Source organism: Aedes albopictus, chromosome 1, assembly GCF_035046485.1.
Source record: "Aedes albopictus strain Foshan chromosome 1, AalbF5, whole genome shotgun sequence".
Taxonomy (NCBI): Eukaryota; Metazoa; Arthropoda; class Insecta; order Diptera; family Culicidae; genus Aedes; species Aedes albopictus.
In genome coordinates, this window is record NC_085136.1 from 187,285,462 (window position 1) to 187,308,420 (window position 22,959).

Genomic DNA, 22,959 nt, shown 5'->3' on the forward strand with positions numbered 1-22,959 from the left:
CCTCAATGCCACATCCGCTCCAAAATCGACATGGCTATTTACCGTGGCTGTTTAGACACGTACGGCCGAGCATTTCCTGTTGCACTAACTCCCTACGCTGGTTAACGCTTGCTCCGCTGAACTCCTGACATTCAGTGAATCTGTGCCCTGCTCGACCACAAGCAAGCATTGGCTTCGTGGATTTGAAGCGTGTGGTTGTACTGCCATCCTAAAATACGTGTTGTTCGTCTGTTGGGTGTTTCCAGTGTTTCCAGCCTTTTGTTTTCCGCTTCGCAAGTTCGTTGCAATGGCATTTTTCTGGCATCAATTCCCCAAAAGTCTCCAACGTAGCAGTTATATATTTAATTTTCAAAACAGCCCAATCTAGACGAAGGGTTCCGCGAAGCATTTCCACCAGATCCTGCATGAGCATCTTTTTCGTTAGGTAGGCTTATTGGTTTGCTACTTTTAAATGGTCCACCAGGTTCTGCACTGCCAGACCAAAGTGTATCAGCATTTCTGTGCGGTCGTGTCATGGTGGTGGAATTTGATGGGTTTTGTTCGACATCGACCTGATGAGCAGCTCCGAAGCGGGTACGGCTCGAGGGTTTGTATTACGTGTGGCACACTAGCCAGGAATAGACGGTTCTTCATTGACTCTAGAGCATTTCCTTTGAGCGATCGTTGACAAAGTTTTCTTTTTCCGAGCATCCGCAGGGGGTCGTTGATTGATCTTAGTTACTTTTGAAGACTGACCAATCGTCTGGATTTCCATCGAAGTTTGTAAGGTCCTTTCCAAGAATCTGCCTCGACGCAATCTGCTCCTGATATAGTATATGGCCTGAATATGTAGGTATGGCTGCGGGTGACGGTAACGATATAGCAGGACACTGTGTTTCAGTTAGAAGCAGTTGCGTTTTCGCCAGGTTCCGTTCACAGCCTCTTGTGTCTGATTAGGTACTTCCTACGGGTCTTCGGGAATACGATTGATGTTGGGATCAATAACCTCTCGAATATGATTCCCATCAGATCTTCCAGTATCTTCTTCGTTCAGCCAATTACGATTTTTTTTACCAGAGTTCACAATCGATCTACTTCTGCTGCTTGCTTCGGCCATTTTCCGGGTGATCTCTTTACGCCTTTTGAAAGCCTTTTTTCTTACTTGCTGTTGTTTTCGTTTTGCTTCCATTTCACCCTGCAACTTACGCTCGCAGATCTGTTTGGACTCCTTTGCGAGCTTTTTCTTCTCCTCCAATAGACGTTCTTCTTCTTCCAGAAACCATTTCTAAATCTCTTCTTGTTCCTTCAGTTCCTGTTCCTCCAAGACTTGTTGTTCTTCGACGAGTTTCAGCTGTTCCGATAGCATTGCCACCCGCACGTTTGACGTCCCGCTCCGGGTTGGATCGAAAATTGTCTTTCCCTACACACTAAACGCTTTCAGCAATGTTTTGCTGAATTTTGCCGAGCTGAAGGGTTCAGCAAAATTTTTTACTAAACTTTCAGCAAAGTTTGCTGAATTTCAGCAAAACGTTACTGGTGATCAGCAGAGTTTACTGAACAAATCAGCAAATTTTTCTGAATTTCAGCATTTTTTTCAGCTCGGCAAAATTCAGCAAAATTTTGCTGAAACCTCCAATCGATTTTTTGGTGTGTATCATTAGCCTCCCTTGGAACTCGCTTTAGAGCGTGAATTGACGAAGGAAACGTTGAGATGGTTGTCGTTGGAAACTCCTGGCAGCGCACATCGCTCACAGATGTACGTGGTATCAGATCGGCAAATCTACTCGTCGACACCGACGCATCCAAAATGCTCCCAGAGTTTGCAGAATTTGCACCATCTCACTCTCTGCAGGTGGCATCCCGTCAGGTACGGCTTGAACTTTTTAGTGCATCCATGTGCGCATATCATTACTTACATTCAATTCATTTATTTAGTTACCATCAAATTCATGATAATACTGAATCAACAATTTGCCTCCATAATACTCGATTTGCAGCTACAGCTCTCCAACGTCGGTCGCGCCCAACGCTCGCCAGATCACGCTCTACCTGGTCCGCCCATCGTGCTCTCTACGCTCCACGCCTTCTTGTGCCAACCGGATTAGTAGAAAACACCAGCTTTGCAGTGTTGTTGTCCGGCATTCTTGCAACGTGCCCTGCCCAGCGTATCCTTCCGGCTTTGGCCACTTTAACTCATCTTTCTACATTCTGGATTATTTTATAATATTTAATCCCATAAAACCTCAAATTTCCTAATCCTTTAGGATGCAGAAATAGTATTAGCTAAACCTTTATCATTATTCACTTATATCTGCAATGTAGTTTCAAATCAAAGTTGTTTTTTATTAAAAAAAAATCAATAAATATAAAGGACTCAGGGGAGTTGGAGTTGGAATTGGATCAAACTGCGCTCTAAAAGTACATGCTCCCGTCATCTCCCGCCTAAAGGCTATGCGCAATCAACGATTTGACTATTTTTGTTAGTATAAAAGCTCATCGTTCGAAAATATCTAACGAACCTGTGATATTAGGTAGTGTAATACTTATATTTTTTTAATAAAGGTTTAAAAACTACAAACTTCTAAAACGAATTTCTCTATTCTTTTAGCTAGACGAAACGCATGCATATTCGATTATTTAATCCATCATTTTTATTATGTCCAAAACACGCTTCTGCATAATTTGCCCCACAATACCCTAAAAGTCTAACTTTTTATCTCGTCTTCTACACAGCCTCACTCATTATTCAATTGATCAGTTCGTGTAAAAATAAGTTATTCCGATTGAGACCGCCACAGGCTGCATGGTCTCTAGCCAAAAAAACGGCTTGTCAAAATCGTAGCTTCTACCCTTCGGTGTGTGTCACGTTATCGGGTCATTTGTCACCTATCGCCCAATATTTCGAATGAAAATTGCCAAATATTGATTTATTTTACGAAATTAGAAATTTTTTTTGTTTGCGTTTTTAAAAAGCAAAACGAGATTTTCATGGATTTCATCCTTTATGTGCGATGCAGAGTCATTAGGCCGAATGGTCATTAGGCCGAATGGTCATCCAGATGATTCAGAAGTTATAGAACCGGATACAGATCTGTTGTTTTTACCTACCAATTATTTATTAGTCTATCTACTTATGATTGAGTACATGAAATAAATATAAATATTGCCAACAACTGTTTCAATAATGAACCTAGTAAGAATAGCCTATGTTTAAAAGAAGGATAAATTTATTATTCGAATATCAGCAGTTTCAGCGCCAAAACTATTTTGGCAATGAAAGAAAGAACGACCTATGTTTAAAAGAAGGAAGAAGTTATGCTGAGGGTGACGGGTTCAATTCCAGGTCGGTCCAGGAACTTGTTTAAAGGAAATTTCCTTGACGTCCTTGGTTATAGTGTATCTCTTGTCCCAGTGGAAACGTAGAGCCATAAAGAAGAAGAGGACCATTCGGCCTAGTGACCAATCGACCTGATGACCATTTGGCCTAATGACCTTCGGCCGAATAGCCTGACACCATCTCACATAATGGTTTGGAGATATTGATATTTTTCGCGTATGCTGTACCTGATGACCATAAAATTTTAACGTACCTATTTGAGCAAGATTTAGTCCCTCTCTTATTTTTCAATCTGAAATAGCTTCGGATCCGTTGCATGAACAGCGATGAAATCTGCATCATGAAAAAAACGACGACTGTATGACCCAGCTGCTGTAAAAATGATCTATGATGATGGTCATTGAGAGCATCACTCTAAAAGTCTAAAATATCCAATGTGTACGGAATCTAAGAGAACAATGTATTACTACCGAGTAGGTGTAGGTATTTGGGAAGCATCAAAAGCTTCCTCCTATCTATTTGAAACAATTTAGCTGAGTCAAGTATTTTAAAACTGGTGAATGTATATTTGGCACACACATCTTCATGTTTAGTAGGGTGATAATTTTCATAACATTGACCCAATTTGTTCATGCGCATTCAACCTATACCAGCTGCTGTCTGCCGGCAGTTTCCCGTTTCTATCAACACGTACCTGAGCAACGCCGGGTTATTCAGAGGTTCCTTTTTCGGCACCTCCAGAGACTTTCCGTTGGATTTTTCCGAGTGATGATGCTTGACTTTGCCTTTCTTGTGCTGCTGCAGTTCTTTGTCGTCACGAGCTTTCGCCATCGGTTTGCCGCTGTACTTCTTCGGGGTGGACGGTTTGGCATGGTGCTGATGGGCGACGTCCGCCAGCGTGGTGATGTAGGTAATTGGTGTCGACTTGAGGTTGGATTTCTTGGTCCTACTGCCGACCGTTAATGATTTTGCCGTTTTGATTGTTTCGTTCTCGTTTTCTTTGATCGTCACCACCTCAGCATTACTGTCACTGTGACGATGATTGTTGGGTGCCGCTTGTAACGTGGAAAGCACACACATTAGCAGCAAAATTAAACTGAAAGACAAAAGGCGAAAGTACAGTAATTAGTGATCGAGAAATCGAACTGCTCGACTGATTAAAATGATTTGTTTCTGGTTGGTTTGATTTTTACATGCATGAGGAGAAGAACAATAATAGTAATAGTCCATCAAAATGGGCGCGCAATTACCACTGGCTGGTGACCACAATAATGACTATGTTAAGCGATCGATCCCTGGAGCCTGGGGCATTATCACAGGTAAGACTTGGTGTGTATTTTTAGCTGTACGTGAAACACAGCCTTCCCCATGGCAATGGTTCAACGCAACAGAACGTGCGACCTAATGAAGAGAAAGTAAAATATTGCGTCGCATCCATTAACCTAAACAGCAAGACATGTAGCATGGCTGATTCCAAGGTAGGTCATTTAAGCATGCCTAATTTGGTGCAATAAATTATCCTTCAATAGGTGTGCTGCTGGCAAAGTATTAAATTGACACAGTTTACGCATAAAAACAACGGACACGCCGATAAAAAAGACAAGCAGAAAACAATAAATATACTTTTTGTTCACATAAAGTCCTTTTGACGTTCTTGGCCATAGAGTACCTTCGCACCTGTTACACGATATACACAAGCAAAATGGTCATTGGCAGAAAAAGCTCTCAGTTAAAAACTGTGAAAGAGCACAGTGCTGATAACACTAGTTTACAAAATAAAACGAAAGTTGTGAACTTCTGTAAACGACCAAAATTTTTGAAGCACAATATAGTGCTGATTTCGAAGCCGACCTTCAAAAAAATTTGAGTAGAACAGTTTTCGAGTTTTAGCTCAATATCGTGTTTTACAACTTTTTAAAATATGGAATCTACTAAAATTCAAATATCTTGTGTTTTGTTCAACCAATTTTATTTTTTTTCCATGCATTAAAAGCCGGATATAATACCATTCGATCATTTGAATGTAGGTTTTGCGTCAGATTGATGAAATTCAAGAAATCGGCGAGTTTTTGAAATTCAAGATATCGGAAATTTTTAACAAAATTTTCAAAAATATATGAAGAAATGTATTTTTTTCAGTAAGAAAAAAAATAAAAAATCTTTCTCATCGTTTATTTGATATATAATATGTAGGCGAGTTACAGTAAAAAAAATCAGCTGAGTCGGAGCATTGATTACGGAGAATGAGATGTGTGAAGTGAACGACTTTGCTTAAAAATAGAACAAAAATCGATTTCAAATCATCAACCTTGTATGGAAAGTCGAAAAAAACGCTCTACTGTTCGAATGAGTGTAATCAGTTTCGTACCTTTTAATTCCGCCCTATGTTGCTTATCCTTTGACAGATACGCGTATTTCGACTACCACTTGTAATCTTCCTCAGCGTCAGTTATCCACTGGATAACTGACACTGAGGAAGATTACAAGTGGTAGTCAAAATACGCGTATCTGTCAAAGGATAAGCAACATAGGGCGGAATTAAAAGGTACGAAACTGATAACACTCATTCGAAGAGGGTATTTTGCTTAAAGGGTTCGAAAAGTCGGTACAAGACCGCTCTACTGTAGTTTTTTTCCATCGCGTCATGATTCTACACCAAAAATGATCATCAGCTTACCGAGTTCAAAAATGCTGTAAACTACTGTAATCAGGCTGTTGGGTGGTAATAGACGAATAGTCAATTTTGTAAATATGATGATACGAAGAATAAATTACAAAATTCCTACAAGAAAGCATAATTTTAGTAGGTAATAATAATAAATATGTTTCGTTATGCTTATAGTTATTCGTTACCGCTCAACCATTCTAGTTAATGCGTTTTTTTTTTCTTTAACTTATAATTTCTTCCTGTAAATATTGGTGGAATAGAACGGCTTTATAATGCCTTGCTCACCCTGTGACAAGTGTCGTGGTTCTATTATAGTGTTTAAGTGTATTATCCTAGTTGGGGTAATTTTCCAATTGTTGCACAGCTAAAAATTCGCCAAATATTGCACACCTCATAAGAATAACATGGAGTGTGCAACAATATGCGAGTTTTTAGCCGTGCAACAATTGGAAAACTACCCTACTTGTTTTGAATGCACTTTCTAAATTTTATGCTATTAAAGAAAAATAAATGTAGATACGATCAAAGTATTTTGCAAAACAATCTATCTCACCCTTATCTGTAATCGTATATCTGACGGCTGTTTCTATCTCCTGTAATGATGGAGCTTCGGTGTTGACACGGGTAATGCGTCGAAACCCGGGTAGAAGAAAAAATCAAAACAATATCATCATTAGATATTACTCAGTGAAGTACTCAAGATCATAATTAGCTATTGGTTTGTTTCACATAAGAGATAAAAGATCACAAATTAGATCAAAAATTAGTATGAAGAAGAACATAATAATATCTTATTTAGATATTGTAAGATCAAACTAATATCTGGGGAGATCTGAGCTGTAGAACATCACACCAATATAAAAAACCCTGATTAATCCACCAAGTGGTGATAGCGCCTTTCTCGTCGAATATGTACTCATGATGTCGACGTAAGCCGAAGTGTTCCTGAATCCTGAGAATACTTTATTGAGAAAGGCAAGAATTTTATCAAAGCCATTATCGAATAGAAAAACTTATTGATGACGCATATTCTGACGTTATGTTCAACGTATAGGCAGAGCTTAAAAATATCAGAGCTCTCAGTTGACTGCTTGACCAGCTTCACTGTCATTGGAGGCCAATCAATATGAAGACGATGATTACAAGCTAAGATATAACCTTTTTCACAACCGCAGATCACTTTGGGGTCGTCGACAAAGTTTTTTCTGTACACTTCAGGCTATATTTTATTATCGCTGATTACAAGATCCATGTAAAATTGAACAAAAAAAAATGCAAGCAAGTGAAATTTCCCATATTTATATCCCAATAAAATTTCAACCACATTACAGAGCGCGAGGGCGCAACCAGTCACATCAGAATTTTGTGTAGTTACTTTAGACGCAAAAGGGGATTGAAAAAAAATGTTCAGGGTTGTTGCGATTAAATTTTAATTTTCCCATACAACGTTGACTGTAAGGATGAGTAGGAATCTGAAATGGTGTGATTTGATGAGTTCTGAGATCACTTTAGTTTTGTCATGATGAAGAGAACTATTACACATATCTATCGCTTGCTATGATTTTGCTCACTTTCGTAGTTCCGGCAAAGCACCCGAAGTTGGTGCTGTAGTACTGCTGGTAGTCTCTAATGTGGTTTGAGCCTATTTTCTTGCTAACCGGTAATCAGGTTATCAAAAAAGCCGCGATTTGACGTGTGGCATGCATTAGTTTGGTCAACTTTTGTATATGGCCACTTCCGGCGGGACATCTGGAGCCACAAACACTACCGGTAGTAATTTATGTAGTCTGTGCCTATTTTCTTACTAACCTTTCATCAGGTAATCGAAGGCTGATTTGATGCACTGAATGCATGAGTTTGGTTCAATTTTACATTTTGCCACTTACGGCGAGACATCTGGAACCAGGACAGTACCAATTGTCCCAAATATGGCATGAAACTAGTTTCCTCTAACTGTTCACCCGATTTCCTAGAAAGCCACGAATTAATGTGTCACATGCATGGGTTTGGATCATTTTTACATTTTACCAATTCCAGCAGGACAGCCGGAACCGGTTCTGGAACACTACCGGTAGTCTCTAATGTGATCTGAGACTATTTTCTTGCTGATCGTTCTTCAGGTTATCGAAAAAGCCGGTATTTAATGAGCCGCACGCATGTGTTTGGTTTCCTTCCACATTCGTCCACTTTCGGCGGGACACCTGGAATCGGTTCTGGAACACTACTGGTTTTCCCTAATGTGGTCTTAGATTTTTTTTGTTAACCGTTCATCAGATTACCTAAAAAGCTGCGATTTCATGTGTCACATGCATGGGTTTGATTCTCTTTTACATTTGATCACTTCCGGCGGGACAACTGCAACCGATTCCGGAACACTACCGGTAGTTTCTAATGTAGTCTGGTTCTAATTTCTTGCTAATCGTTCATCGGGTTTTCGAAAAAGCCGCAATTTGTTGTGTTGCATGCATTACTTTGGTTCACTTATGTATTTGGCCACTTCCGGCGAGACACTCGGAATCAGTTCCGGAATACCACCGGTTCAGATATGGTCTAAGACTTTTTTCCTGCTTACCGTTCATCAGATTATCAGAAAAGCCGCAATTTGGTGTGTCGCATGCATGGGTTTGGTTCACTTTTGTATTTGGCCAATTCCGGCGTGACACTCGGAACCGGTTCCGGAACACTACTTGTAGTTTCTAATGTGGTGTGAGCCTATTTTCTTGCTAACCGTTTATCAGGTTATCGAGAAAGCCGCGATTTGATGTGTTGCGTGCATAGGTTTGCTCCACTTTAATATTTGGCCACTTCCGGCGGGACACCCGGAACCGGTTCTGTAATACTACCGGTTCAGATATGGTCTGAGATTATTTTCCTGCATACCGTTAATCAGGTTATCGAAAAAGCCGCTATTTGATGTGTCGCATGCATGGATGTGGTTCACTTTTTTATTTGGCCATTTTCGGTGGGACACCCGGAACCGGTTCTGGAACACTACCGGTTCAGATATGGTCTGAGAGTATTTTCCTGCAAAACCGTTCTTCAGGTTATGGAAAATGCCGCGGTTTTATGTGTCGCATGCATAGAGTTGTAGCATTTTCATATCTGGCCCCTTCCTGGGGTACCGGTCCGGAACACCTAAATGGCCATAACTCCGGAACGGCTGGACCGATTCAAACCATTTTCAATAGGAAACAATGAATGTCGAATGAACCGTCGGTCATTAAAATGGGTACACACACACATACATACTCGGGGCAGCAGGGACAGGAGTCCAGTGGCCTGACGAACCCCCCCCCCCCCCCCCTTCTGCGAGTCGGGTGGAAGCTTGGGAGTCTTCCCGAAGCGAAAACCGTTCACACACCCGTGTGAATTACCACCTTTGGCGCTTCCTTCGGGGAGTGACCGGGCTTCTGGTCTCCAGACAGCTCAAGAGGAGGATGCCTAGGATGTGGCGGGGGTTCAACAGTGGGCTCTGTTGGATTCCCATAAAAAGCCACACATCTGCAAGCAACTCCGTACAAGCGACTTGGTACCGCTTCCAAAGTGCCTTAGCCCAAACACCCGGCGTGCCAACCGGCACATTAGGATCGACGCCAGTAAGACCCTAATTATGGCAAACTGGCAGCACATGGACATGGACACGAGCAAGGAATTCGTATATACTACAAAACGCTACAGAGCTGACAACCGTACTATTCCATTACCCTAGTAAGAATGGGTGACACCTTTCCGAAACGGCGAGTGGGCTAATGGTATGGTTGCCCCCGTCCCGTTAAAACCTTGGCAGGCCTCCAAGTACGTTCCGAACTCGCCATCTTAGCCGGTGGAAGTAGGCTCAGTTGAACATTCCTGACTAGTGCCGATCTGGCTCTGAACACGGTTCCCCATAAAGGACCGTGTCAACCCTAGCATGGCCTCACTGCTTGCAAAGATCACCATGGGATCACGATGGCAACTACTTACGACGGGCGAAGATAGCGGCTTGGAGGTGGGACCCAACCAGATGGAGAAGAACAACAATTACACAACAACGGAGGTAGCAGATGATAAGGATGCGAGCGCATTCCTAAGGAGCAGTAGGTTGACACGTTCGCCGGTAGAAACTTTTAGTATCGCGGCAACGGATAACAGCAGCACGCCACGAGGTGGGCAACATGGACTCTTCGGTGCAAAAGGGGTAACAAGTCAAATGTCCACACCAAGCGGTAGCACTAAAGGAGGGCCCCCGGTGTCTACACCGAGCAGCAGCACCACTCAAGAAGGCCTACAACTTTCGAGGCCCAAGGTGTCAATGGTGGAGTTGAACAGGAAGGTCATCGAGCTGCACAAATACGTAAAAGGCCGTAACAACGTGCACACTGAGATTAAGCAAAGGGTGTCGAGCCTCAGGTATGCCGTGTTGGAAGCTGACCGCGAGCACACAGCGTTGCGTAAGAGAGCTGAGACTGCTGAAAAGGCTTTGAAGCTGGCTTTGGAGCAGATTGCGGCGGTGCAAGCATCAACGGAGTTACAGGAGACGCCGAAAGGACGCAGAAATAAGAACTCGAACAAGCGGGATAGAGAAACACCAGGCGAGGAGGAACGCCCGAAGAAGACAAAGAATGTTCAAGGTAGCGAGGAGTTGAGCGACGAGAGAGCCAACAGCGATTGGAACGTCGTCAAAAATCGCAAGGAGAAGAAGAAAAATCAGCCCAAAAAGGAGGAAACGAAAGGGAATAATCGGATCGAAAAAGGTAGAAAGCCGGCCCGAGACGGAAGGAAATCCAAAGAGAACAGGCAAGAACGCCGTCTGCCCCATCGAGAGAGACACATGGGAGACGCCCTGCTGGTCAAGGCAAATGACCAACAGTCGTACGCAGCAATCCTCAAGAAAGTCCGAGAGGATCCGGAGTTGAAGGAACTGGGTGAGAACGTGGTGAGAACCAGGCGCACTCAGCAAGGAGATATGCTCTTTGAGCTGAAGAAGGATCCGGCGATTAAAAGTGCTGCCTACCGAGAGCAGTTCGCTAAGTCATTGGGCGACATCGTCGGGGATGGTGGGAACGTGAAAGCTTTGTGCCAGGAAGCAACGATCGAATGCCGATACCTGGACGAGATCACAACAGTGGAGGAGCTTGGTCGTGAACTGAAGACGCAATGCGAATTGGGAGAAGAGGTTCTAACGATCCGTCTGACGAAGGGGTACCAAGGCACACAAAAGCGATGATTCGACTGTCGGTGCCAGCGGCTAGCAAATTGTTGAAGGTAGGCAAGGTACGAGTTGGGTGTTCGGTGTGCCCGCTGAGGGTCGCCGCCCGAATAGCAAAGAGTGACCGCAAACGGGTGTTGAGATGCTTCAAGTGCATGGGCTTTGGACACATGTCGGCCAACTGCAAAGGACCAGACAGATCTGAACAATGCAGAAAATGCGGTGAGAAGGGACACTTTGCGAAGGACTGCTCGCAAGCGCCAAAGTGCATGCTTTGCACAGCGGAAGAAGGAAACGTCCATTCGACGGGTGGATACAAGTGCCCTGCATATAAGAAGGCGATCGCAGGCCAACAGTAATGGAGATAATGCAGATCAACCTGAATCATTGTGATACCGCACAGCAACTGTTGAGGCAGTCAACAACGGAAGCAAAGTGCGATGTTGCGATTATTGCAGAGCCGTACCGAGTTCCTCTCGGTAACAACAACTGGGTGGCGGATAGCACGGGAACGGCTGCTATACAAGTGATGGGAAGATTTCCTATTCAGGAAGTGATTGCAAGCACGTACGAAGGTTTCGTAATCGCCAAAATCAACGGTATCTTCATATGCAGCTGCTATGCACCCCCAAGGTGGACAGCGGAGAAATTCGACCGGATGCTGGAGGAGTTAGCCGACAAGCTGGTTGGACGTAGGCCAGTACTGATCGGCGGAGACTTCAATGCGTGGGCCGTGGAGTGGGGTAGCAAGCTAACCAACGCAAGAGGTTACAGCCTGCTGGAAGCACTAGAGAGGTTGGAAGTACAACTGTGCAACGTTGGCACCGTAAGCACATTCAGGAAAGACGGGCGGGAGTCGATCATCGACATTACCTTCTGCAGTCCATCGCTAGCACGCATCATGAACTGGAAAGTGAGCGAAGAGTACACCCACAGTGATCACCAGGCGATCTGCTACAGCGTTGGCCAACGGAACCCTACGGCCATGCAGAGAAACAGAACATGCGAGCGAAAGTGGAAGACTAAAGCCTTCGACAGGGACCTCTTCGTCGAGGCACTCCGTGCGGACAGCGACACCCCAGATCTAGATGCGGTAGAGCTGACAAGAGTGATTACAAGGGCATGCGACACTACAATGCCACGAAAACGGGAGCCTAGGTACAGACGACGTCCTGCACATTGGTGGAACGAGAGACTCGGCACCCTCCGTGCTGCCTGTCTAAGAGCCAGAAGACGCTACCAGAGAGCAAGAAACCCCCCGGATAGGGAGGAGCGGAAGTTAGCGTTCCAGGAAGCCAGAGCCGCATTTAAAAAGGAGATAATCGGGAGCAAGTCGAACTGTCACAAGGAGCTATGCCGAGAGGCCGACGCAAACCCCTGGGGTGACGCGTACCGAGTCGTGATGGCAAAGATTAAAGGTCCAGCGACGCCAGCAGAAATGTGTCCAGACAAGCTGAAGGTAATCGTGGAGGGTCTCTTTCCGAAGCACGACCCAACGACGTGGCCACCAACACCGTATGGTGAGGAGGAACAAGCAAGTGCGGAAGCTCAACAGGTCTCCAATGCCGAGCTAGAGGCAGTAGCGAAAAAACTAAAAGGAAACAAAGCCCCGGGTCCGGACGGGATCCCCAATGTGGCGTTAAAATCGGCGGTTCTAGCTTACCCCGACATGTTCAGGACAGTGATGCAGAAATGTTTGGAAGAAGGCCACTTCCCAGACATATGGAAGGTGCAGAAACTGGTTTTACTGCCGAAGCCAGGAAAACCGCCGGGGGATCCAGCATCGTTTAGACCGATATGCCTGTTGGACACACTTGGGAAGCTGCTGGAGAAGGTCATCCTTAACAGGGTGATGCCGTTCACAGAAGGAGAACGTGGACTGTCACAGCTGCAGTTTGGATTCCGGAAGGAAAAGTCGACGGTGGATGCTATCCGGACGGTTCTGGAGAAGGCCGAGAAGGCGTCTAAACAGAAGAGGAGAGGAAACCGGCACTGCGCCGTAATCACAATCGACGTCAAGAACGCGTTCAATAGCGCCAGCTGGGAGGCCATCGCCGCAGCACTGCATAGAATGCGGGTTCCAGACTACTTGTGTCAGATCTTGAAAAGTTACTTCCAGAACAGTCTTGGTGTACGACACCGAAGCTGGACAGAGGAGGATGAAAGTGACGGCGGGAGTTCCACAAGGCTCCATCCTCGGGCCAACGCTGTGGAACGCTATGTACAACGGAGTGCTTACGTTGCAGCTACCCACAGGCGTCGTGCTCGTGGGTTTCGCGGACGATATCGTCCTATCAGTAATAGGCGAGACACCGGAAGAGGTGGAAATGTTGGCGGCAGAATCGATCGGCAACATCGAAAACTGGATGGATGGAGTCAAGCTAAAGATAGCCCACCACAAAACGGAGGTACTTTTGGTGAGCAACTGCAAGGCAGTGCAGCGAGTGGAAATCTCCGTCGGAGAACACGTAGTAGCGTCGAAGCGAGAGCTGAAGCACCTGGGTGTAATGATCGACGACCGGCTAAACTTAAACAGCCACGTCGACTATGCCTGTGAGAAGGCGGCGAAGGCGATTAATGCACTGTCGAGGATCATGCCAAACACCGGTGGTCCGAGAAGCAGCAAGAGGCGGTTGCTAGCCAGCGTGTCATCTTCGATACTGCGGTACGGAGTCCCAGCCTGGGGTGCGGCGCTGAAAACAAAGCGAAATCGGGTGAAGCTAAACAGCGCGTTCCGGCTCATGGCCATGCGAGTAGCGAGCGCGTATAGAACAATATCGTCGGAGGCAGTTTGTGTGATTGCAGGGATGATCCCGATCTGCATCACCTTGGAGGAGGACATCGAGTGCTACGAGCGGAGGAGGACCAGCCAAGTGAGATCGTTGGTGCGAACGGCCTCAATGACAAAGTGGCAACAGGAATGGGATTCCACGGAGAAAGGGAGATGGACCCATCGACTCATCCCTGATGTGTCGACTTGGGTGAACAGGAAGCACGGAGAAGTGAACTTTCACCTAACCCAGTTTTTGTCTGGTCACGGCTGCTTCAGGCAGTACCTACATCGGTTTGGCCATGCCGCTTCGCCCTTCTGCCCGGAGTGCGAGAACGTGGAGGAGACACCGGAGCACGCAGTGTTCATCTGCCCCAGATTCGAGGAAGTAAGAAGATCGATGCCGGCATTAAGCGTGGACAACGTCGTCGACGAGATGTGCCGCACTGAAGAGACGTGGAATGCGATCAGCAGGGCAGTCACAAAAATGCTGACGGAGTTGCAGAGGAAGTGGAGGAGCGATCAGCAAGCTGGGATCGCTTGAAGAGTAAGTGCACAGACGAGGAGCACAGTTTAGAAGCGACAAAAAGTGCATGAGCACTATAACAGAAAAGCGCATGAGCGCATTGCCCCCCCTGAAGCAGTCGCATCAGTGGTACCAGGGGGATCGAGGCATCTAGGTGTAGCAGAGTTTTTCCAATCGGTTTTCTCTGCTGGGGAGGTTGGGAGGAAAAAAAAACACACATACATACACACAGACATCACCTCAATTCGTCGAGCTGAGTTGATTGGTATATGTGACTCGACTCTCCGGGCCCTCTATCAAAAAGTCATTTTTGGAGTGAACATATAGCCTTTCCAGTACACTTAGTGTACGAGAAAGGCAAAAATGATCTGCCAGATGCATAAGAGTAAAAAAAGAAATATGGTCGAGACCAGAATCGAACTTATGACCTTGTGCTTTACGAGCAGTGACATTACCACTGCACTACGGAGAGACGAACCAGTCAAGGGCTGAAAGTCTCTTTAATAAAGACAAATCGATCAATCAATTGCACTACGGCTCATACGTGAAAATTGGAGGCAACAAGAGCATCTAGTTCTACGTTTTCCAAGGTGCTTGCGGCTAATGGTAGTTGTGTTAGTTTGGTCGCGCCATTTTGTAGATAAGTGTGTTAAAGAACAAATCTTGATCTTGAATAGTAGTTTTCAGATTTTACAATTTTCGGATGTTATAGATGAATGTGTGAAGGAACTGATTTTGATCTTGAGCAGTACTTTTCAGTTATTTCGATTTCTGGATGTTGCAGACAGGGATGTTTTCGATCACCTGCCAATCGTTTGACTCATTTGTCCATAACTCAGTTCAGAAACCTAATATTGAAATGTGGTGTTCGGTAAAGTTGTAGATTAGAGCTTTTCCTACAATTATCACCAATGACGTCATATTCTACCTCTTATATATACAGCGCTAGAGCGCTAGTACCACCTACTCATACAAAATGATCGAAAAATCCGATCGTTTAGTATGAGTAGGTGGTACTAACACTTTTACGACGTAAATATTAGAATTTGAATATGGTGTCCTTGGTGATAATTGTAGGAAAAACACTAAACTTCAACTTTGCCAAACACAACATTTCAATATTAGGTTTCTGAACCGAGTTATGGACAAATGAGTCAAACAATTGGCAGGTGATCGAAAACATCCTTGGTCTCAGATGGAAATGTGAAGAGCTAATTTTGATCTTGAGAGGTTTTTCTTCAGATTTTGCAATGATAAATGTTCTATTCTAGAATATTAAAACAGTTTCCATCCAAAATTTGCAAACTGAAGCGATAGTATGGAAAATAAAACGATTTAAGGCTCAATTTGCATTTTTTCCTAAACTTTTCTTCAGATGATTTCACATTTTATGCTTATGCTACGAATTGTTAACAAAGTTAGTGATCCAAACATCAAAAACGACATGTGTAGAAACATGTTTGGTTCATTTTGTGCCTAAAACAGGAAGAATTTCCACCAATAGGACGCAATCAATGAAGTACTGGATTTGTAAAAATAAGTGGAATTTTTGACGGAAAGAATGTACATTTTCCTTTTCTGCAACGAAATTATGCAAAAAGCGTGGGTAACATGATTGCGCGCCGATCATATGGAATCAACCTATTAACTACCATCCGCCTCCTACACCTTCCATTTGCTGCCGTAAATAGTAAGATGGAGCCGCCTGGTATTTTATTAGAATTCAAAGCGGAAAATGCCAGAGGTCGTATTGCCCCGTCTCAAGGTACGTTTTGCCCCCAACAGTTTGTCAGCACCCAAAATGTAACACTTTTTTAAATTGTTAATTTGATTCGGTAAAATTGATATTACACGGACCAAAAGTTGGCGTCACTTAGTTAAATAGGTAAACTAACTTTCAATACGCAAGACACTCATAAAATCGTCTTAGTCTTAGTTATTGGACCACGTTTGCTTAGGGGGTGCATATTACCCCACCTTCCCCATCTGGAATGATTCTTAACCGAATCTGCATTCGCATATTTACCCACAGTCCTACCACGGCCCTCCGCAAGTAAAACCTTTTTGTTTTTGGCTTCAATTTCTCGAGCAACGCTTTTGCAATCTTTTAGATAAATAATCTTAGTGTAAGTAATAGCATCCATAATGTTAAAAGTAGTTGGATTCGTAATGATTCGCAATGATATTTATGTCAGCGGTATGATCATGATTAAATGCTACCTACCACAAACTATAAGTTATTGGCCAATGGAACAACCTCTCCCATAATTACTATCGCCATATAGACCTGCCGTGCAATAATTTATTTTCTGTACAAGCTACAAACTGGGACCGTTCAGGCTAGGATCTGGAATCGATAGTATACGAAGGTCAGTCAGTGCTTTCGTTGGCTTCGCAAGTCCGGTACACATATCAATGACGGTATCAGCCAGCGGTCCAATTAACGCAAGGTATACGCCCGTGTGTTCGGTGCTAGGTTCGATACACCGAGAAATAGAAACAAATCCTAAGGAACAAGGCCCATAAATAAAAATCAACGGAAATCAGAACAACGACCTGGAGAGGAAGATTTGCTCGAAAATTACCGATACGTGTAGCTAGGCAAGGCAACTGAGTGAGTGTGCTGGCATTTTGATCTCATTGAGGCAGCTTTGATTGGAAAAATATTCTAACGTATGTTGCACGCAGCCCAGACTGCGATCGAAAACAACAAGATAACCATCAATGATAGAGGAGGTTTTCGTGACTCATGGATTGCCTGTTACACGATGTCGGATTGGTTGGGCTTCATTAGAAATTAATCATGCCGCATGCTGTCGAATGCCCAGGATGTGGCGGTGATTGGATGATCAGTTGATCTTTTTGTAGAATTCTATGGGATGAACAAAATACGCAAATTAGAGAACGAATTGTAACAGATGTTCCTATTTTTTACATCAATCATCTGCTCATGTGCAGGAGGTATGCAGGTTTCCATATGTTTAAGAAAGGGATTATTATATGAAACTGTATTATGTATAAGCCTTTCTTTACAAATATGCACACAAAACAAGATAAAATGTAACGTTGAAATGTAGCACATTGAATTAAGGCTATATTTTTTATGGATTAATTTATTATGGTTGTGTAATTCAAATAGTTGGATAATTTCCAAATATTAATTCAAGACTAGAAATACAAGTTATTAAATACATAAAATAAGTAATTTTTATGTTCAAATGACATTTTGATTATCATGTCCAGGCATTCAATATTCGTAAGGTAACATTTTAATAATACAAGCTTATATTTAACTGAGTAATTCATAGGGAAATTCATCCGTACTCCAATCAGGAGAGATCCAAATAAGGTAGGATTGTTCGTACGAGAGAAAACATAATTTCTCCTCCATTCAATCAATTGTCGAATCAGCCAGTGAACGTGAAAACACCTTACAATAAGGGCCAAAAGCTACAACCCCGCTGCTATCGAAATGGCTTATGGCCAAAAATAAAGAGTCGGATTGCGATGCTGTGCGATTAGCGAATTTGTCACGGCGCAACAGACTGCGACACAACATATTTGTCGAGACCGGTTTCCACTACTCTGGGCAGTGCAGTTGGGGCCATCCGGCGGACGTCTATCAGCATGTACCACAGGGTTCGTTGTTTGGTGAAGCGCACAGACCGTGCCGAAAATTCGAACTCGAGTGCATTCAACAGCAACAGCTTTCCTTTGCGGATGCTGCCTTCCGCAGTTTGTGCTCGGTTGTTTGATTAGAGCCGCGTACCGACAGCGACCCTGATAGTTCATCAGGTTTTTTTTTATTATTATGGCATCTTCGGATGAACATTTTTGCATAAGGCTCCAGGAACTGTTGAAGCGACTTGCATAACATGGCTTAAAATTTTTGAAGATTTGTAAGGCAGATGCGGCAAACGTTCATTTTGAAATCCGTTTTAAGTAATCGTTTTTTTGTAGGTAATTAAGCTGCTTTTTCGTTATGCAGGTTTGGATCTTTCTTTTAATCAATAAAAAACGGGTTTTAAAATCATTTTGAGACCGTTTAAAAGAAGATCACTCGGTGCTTAAATCTACACATGCCAGTCCGATCAAAATGATTTGTGGCATGCAGTTCCCTTTGCGCCCTACCGCACAATCTTTTCCACATTCAAGGCAATGCTGTCTGTTTGCTGTATCCAGCCGGCCGCGCTGTGCCAACTCATTCTATCTGTTTGGACAGTCTCTTTAGTTTTCGGAACGTAATCTTGACTTTCCGGGAATTTAAAGTACCGGGCAAACAAGTTTATTTCGGCATGAATTGATGTTTCCCAGTAACATGAACGTTGGACATGCACAACGTCGTTTTGCCCAACCGCACAGAATCACGAGATCATTGACTTTACCGGTCGAAGAAATGTTTTCGACTCTGATAAATTCTTTGGTGTTAATTTAATTATTGTGATATGCTACATTCGGCTCGGCTGCAGTATTCAAAGCACATTAGTGCTTTAAGTCAATTGAAGATTTTCTATGAATTTGGACAAGCGGTATAAGTAGGCTAACAAGATTTGTTCAAAAAGGACATTTCAAGGCAATAATGAATTAGAATTCCAATAAATTGTAAATCTTAAAAAAAAAAAACTGATGTCCTTTAGATAAAACGCACCTTGATATCGCATATATCAATTACTTCCCGGAATACAGAAGTGTACTAGACAGTTCTTTGTTTTGCAACAAAAAATGTTAAGTTAAATGTTCAATATCTGAAAATCAATGTTTGAGCTAAAAATCAGTGTTTTCTTTGAGTTTTATTTCATGGATGTTTCATTATTTCCCCTCAATTTATTGAGCTGTGCATATAGTATGTTAAGCAACTCAAACATGGATTTTATTAAGCACTGCTGGAGTGATTCAGCAGGACATGTTCTGAGGTTGGACTCATTTTGGCTACTTTTTTTTTAACAAATCCGAAAGTTTTACTTATTTTTGAGAAAGTACATAAAATATATTTTTTTGGCATGCGAGTTTTGCATTTCCATTGCTATAATCGATCTTTAATTCTGGTGATCACCGAATAAATCTGCATAAGAAGTTTCTTGTGATAAATGTTTTCACCAAATAAGCAAACTCAGGAAAGTGAAGAAAGCTACAAATCGTAAGGTTCCACAAAAGTATTAAATAATAAGCTTGTACCCATTAATTATTTATAAATAATATCTCAGAATTAGGCCAGGGGAATGTTTGTTATCCAGATAAAGAAATCAAAGCAATGAAAAAATGTAGAACGTTAGTTAGGTACAGCTTACACTGCAAATTTTGTTTACTGGTATTCAGCAAACTTTGCTGATTTTTTTTTGTGCTGATTGCATTCAGCAATACGAATTTACTGAGTATCAGCAATCATTTTTCAACTTGCTGAACCATCCAGTAATTCTGACACTTGATCAGCAACATTGTGCTGAAATTCATCAAAAATGTTGCTGAAATTCATAAATTTATTTTGCTGAAATTCAGCAATTTATTTTGCTGAATTTTTTGTGCTGGAAGCATTTCAAAAAAATTGGTGTGTACTTTTTTTTTAAGAATGAGTCTGCACATTCTGGACATGCGAGGGATCCTGCATGTCCAAATCTGTGCATATACCACCTAAAGCAGAAATTTTATCGAGTGAAAGTTCAGTTCGCCATGGGGCCAGCTCGTCCATTTAGACACGCTCAGTTTAAGCCTATGTGTCCATCTACTCTTGCTGGAGGAATCCCATTTTCCATACCACTTCAACATATACGATGGTCTGGCGATTCGTCTCGTGACTCTCATCATCCTCTGCCACTACTAGTGCTATGGGCATCATGCCCATACATCCTTTGAGACCGTGCGGTATGCGCTGACCACCCTAAGGCACATCAGCCTGTGGGCACTCTCGAGTCGCTTCACGTGACCCCCAATTGCTTGAGTGTCCGCTTAGAATTGCCCTGCACCCGCCTATGGTAAACACTGTCTGTTGTGCAGACTTGTGGTTGTTTACCACCACCATTTCCGTTTTGTGGTGCGCGTGTGCCAACTGTCTCGACCTCATCCAGTCCTCCACTATGCCAATTGCTTTCGTTGCCGCCAGTTCCTCTTCTTCTATCAACTCGCAGTATACCACGGGGGTAACATCATCGGCAAAGCCGACCAGCATTACGCCCGTTGGAAGTTTAAGCCTCAATACGCCGTCATACGCCACGTTCCATAGTACTAGTTCCAGTGGGAACGTAGAGCCGTGAACAAAAAAAACAGAAGGAGTTGGCCCTCAGCACCTCGGCGTACGTGTCGACCACGGCTTTAAAAACCAGCGCGTCGCCTCGTTCGCGTTTGTGGGCTGACTTCACTTTTCACACAACCTTTTTTTTTCGACCGTAATCCAAAGGTACTCTTTCCCTTGGTCTTGTTGGCCACTCTTCCTCTTGGGGTTGGTTGCGGCATGATTTCCTTGCTCCTTACGTGTTTTGCAGCCGACTTGGCAGCCTTCTTTAGCCATATCTGCTCTGTAAGTTTCGACCACGCAGCTCGAGCCGTAGGGCGTTTTGACCTCTCCGCTAAAGCTCCGGCGAGATGCATGGTTTCGTGCTGCATCGTCGCGTTACCAGCAAAGAGGAAGCTGACCGTTTGGTCCTTGCCCGCACCAGCCTCACTACGCTCTTCGACAAAAATATCATACTCCTTCTTGGCCAGAGCTAGCAGTTTGCGGAGCTTCAGCAGGTCCTGTTCCAGGTCTTTGCTGATGGTAGCCCGCCGGTAGCTCGACAACTACCAACATCTGTGGTAGCCCGCTTCTGTTGCGGTTCAGCACCGGCGTGAGTATTGTAGTCAGGCCCAGCTTAAGGATTGTGGGGGCTTGGGGCCCGAGCGGTTGTAGAGGCCCCTCGGAGGTACAAATGCGATGAGCAATACAGTTTTTATTTGTTTTTGAGCAGTACTTGAACCAAAAATGATTTTTGTGGGGGCCCCTAAAATGTGGGGCCCGGGGCCCTGGTCGGTTCGCTTAAAAACGCCACCTGCACCAGCGACAAACCTAGGACCTAGTCAACTTGAACAGCTACAGTCAGGTTAGGGTAGTGTCGGCTGTTCAGGCCCATATGAAATTGATCATCAATATTAACTTCTTTTCTTGGTCAACCTAGATAGTTGTGTAGTGTCGGAAGCGGTTGTCACAATTGGCTTAAAATAACACTACGGATCGCCTGTCTCGGTGGTAAGTGTTCATTGATCAGGTGACCCCTAATTCATGGTGTGATGCGGCTATATACTTACCGTGCCAAGGAATGAATGGTTAGAGGGTTTAATGAAATCCTAACCAGGGTGGTTAATAGTCATCGGGGCTGAGGCATAATCACTGACGACAACGGGAAATAAAAGTTTGCGTCACTGAGTCAGCAGCTCTTGAATGTTTGTCTTCAAACACCGTCAATCAGTTTGCTGGTCGCGACGAAAAGGTTTTGCCGTTTCTCTTTATTGGCATTTTCGTTGAGTGGCTAGCACCGAACAGGGCAGGCGAACGAATAATCAGCCTCACGGGAATGGCTGACCAGAAAAAAATGCAAAAATAAAACCTGCCTTCATTCGGAATCGAACCAAAAGCCTTCAGATTGGCAGCGCAACATGCATACTATCAGAGCTAATTCAACAGCTCCGAAAGACCGAGGCCAAATTGTCAATAAAAGCTTGACTGGTTCGCCTTTCGTCTGCAATTGGATGCCATGTGACGAAAACATGTTCGTTTTTCGTCGTTGCAAAAGGAGACAAAAGAGAATGACGAAAACTATAGCTCCCTGTTTTATTTTCGGATCGTCCTCGTCGTGGTTTCTTTGTCGATCGCTGGTGACGGAGTTTTATTTGCTGACGAACTTTTTTAATTTTTCGTCGTAGGTGGGTGACGAAACAGATGGTTACCAACCCTGATCCTAACCGCTTCACGGAGCCTGTGGAGTACTAGAGCGCCCTCCAAAGTAATCTGACCTTATTAACTGCGCTAATTCGAAGCAATGGTGCAGTTGACATTGTGTTTATCCGTGATTATTAGTTATCCGTTTTAATGTGACGAAGCCAACGATTCTTTTTTATGACGAAGGCACACCTAAAAATTTAAAAGCACAAATCTGAAGAACTGGACATCGGCTTGAGCTGAAAAGATGATCGATTGGTTACCCGCTGGTGGTGACCAATCGATCAAGTTTTCAGCCCAAACCGACAACGGGTACTTCAGATTTGTGCTCTTGAAAATTGTAGGTAACCTCAACCTGAATAAGGGTGGGATTATCAGTGCGATGATACACAAATTATGTCACGTAAAAATCGACCATTTTCAACACCCACCACCCACCCTCCCCAGTATGTCACACTTTTTTTATGGGACCTTAATATTTTTGTTTGGGTCGTCACGTTCTGCAAAACCCCCCCCCCCCCCCCCTCCTCCCTGAAAACGTGACGTAATTTGACCACGGCCCCATGTTGTTTATTAGCTTAAACT

General features: G+C 43.7%; 1 protein-coding gene across 1 annotated transcript in view; it reads right to left on the reverse strand.

Moving 5' to 3' along the window:
- The window catches only part of LOC115269232 (uncharacterized), a 169,305-nt gene that overhangs the window by 5,727 nt on the left and 140,619 nt on the right, over positions 1-22,959 (reverse strand). Inside the window, exon 2 of the mRNA XM_029877770.2 lies at positions 4,011-4,412. Within this exon, the coding sequence (XP_029733630.1) occupies positions 4,011-4,412 (402 nt within the window). The remainder of the gene's footprint in view (positions 1-4,010; positions 4,413-22,959) is intronic.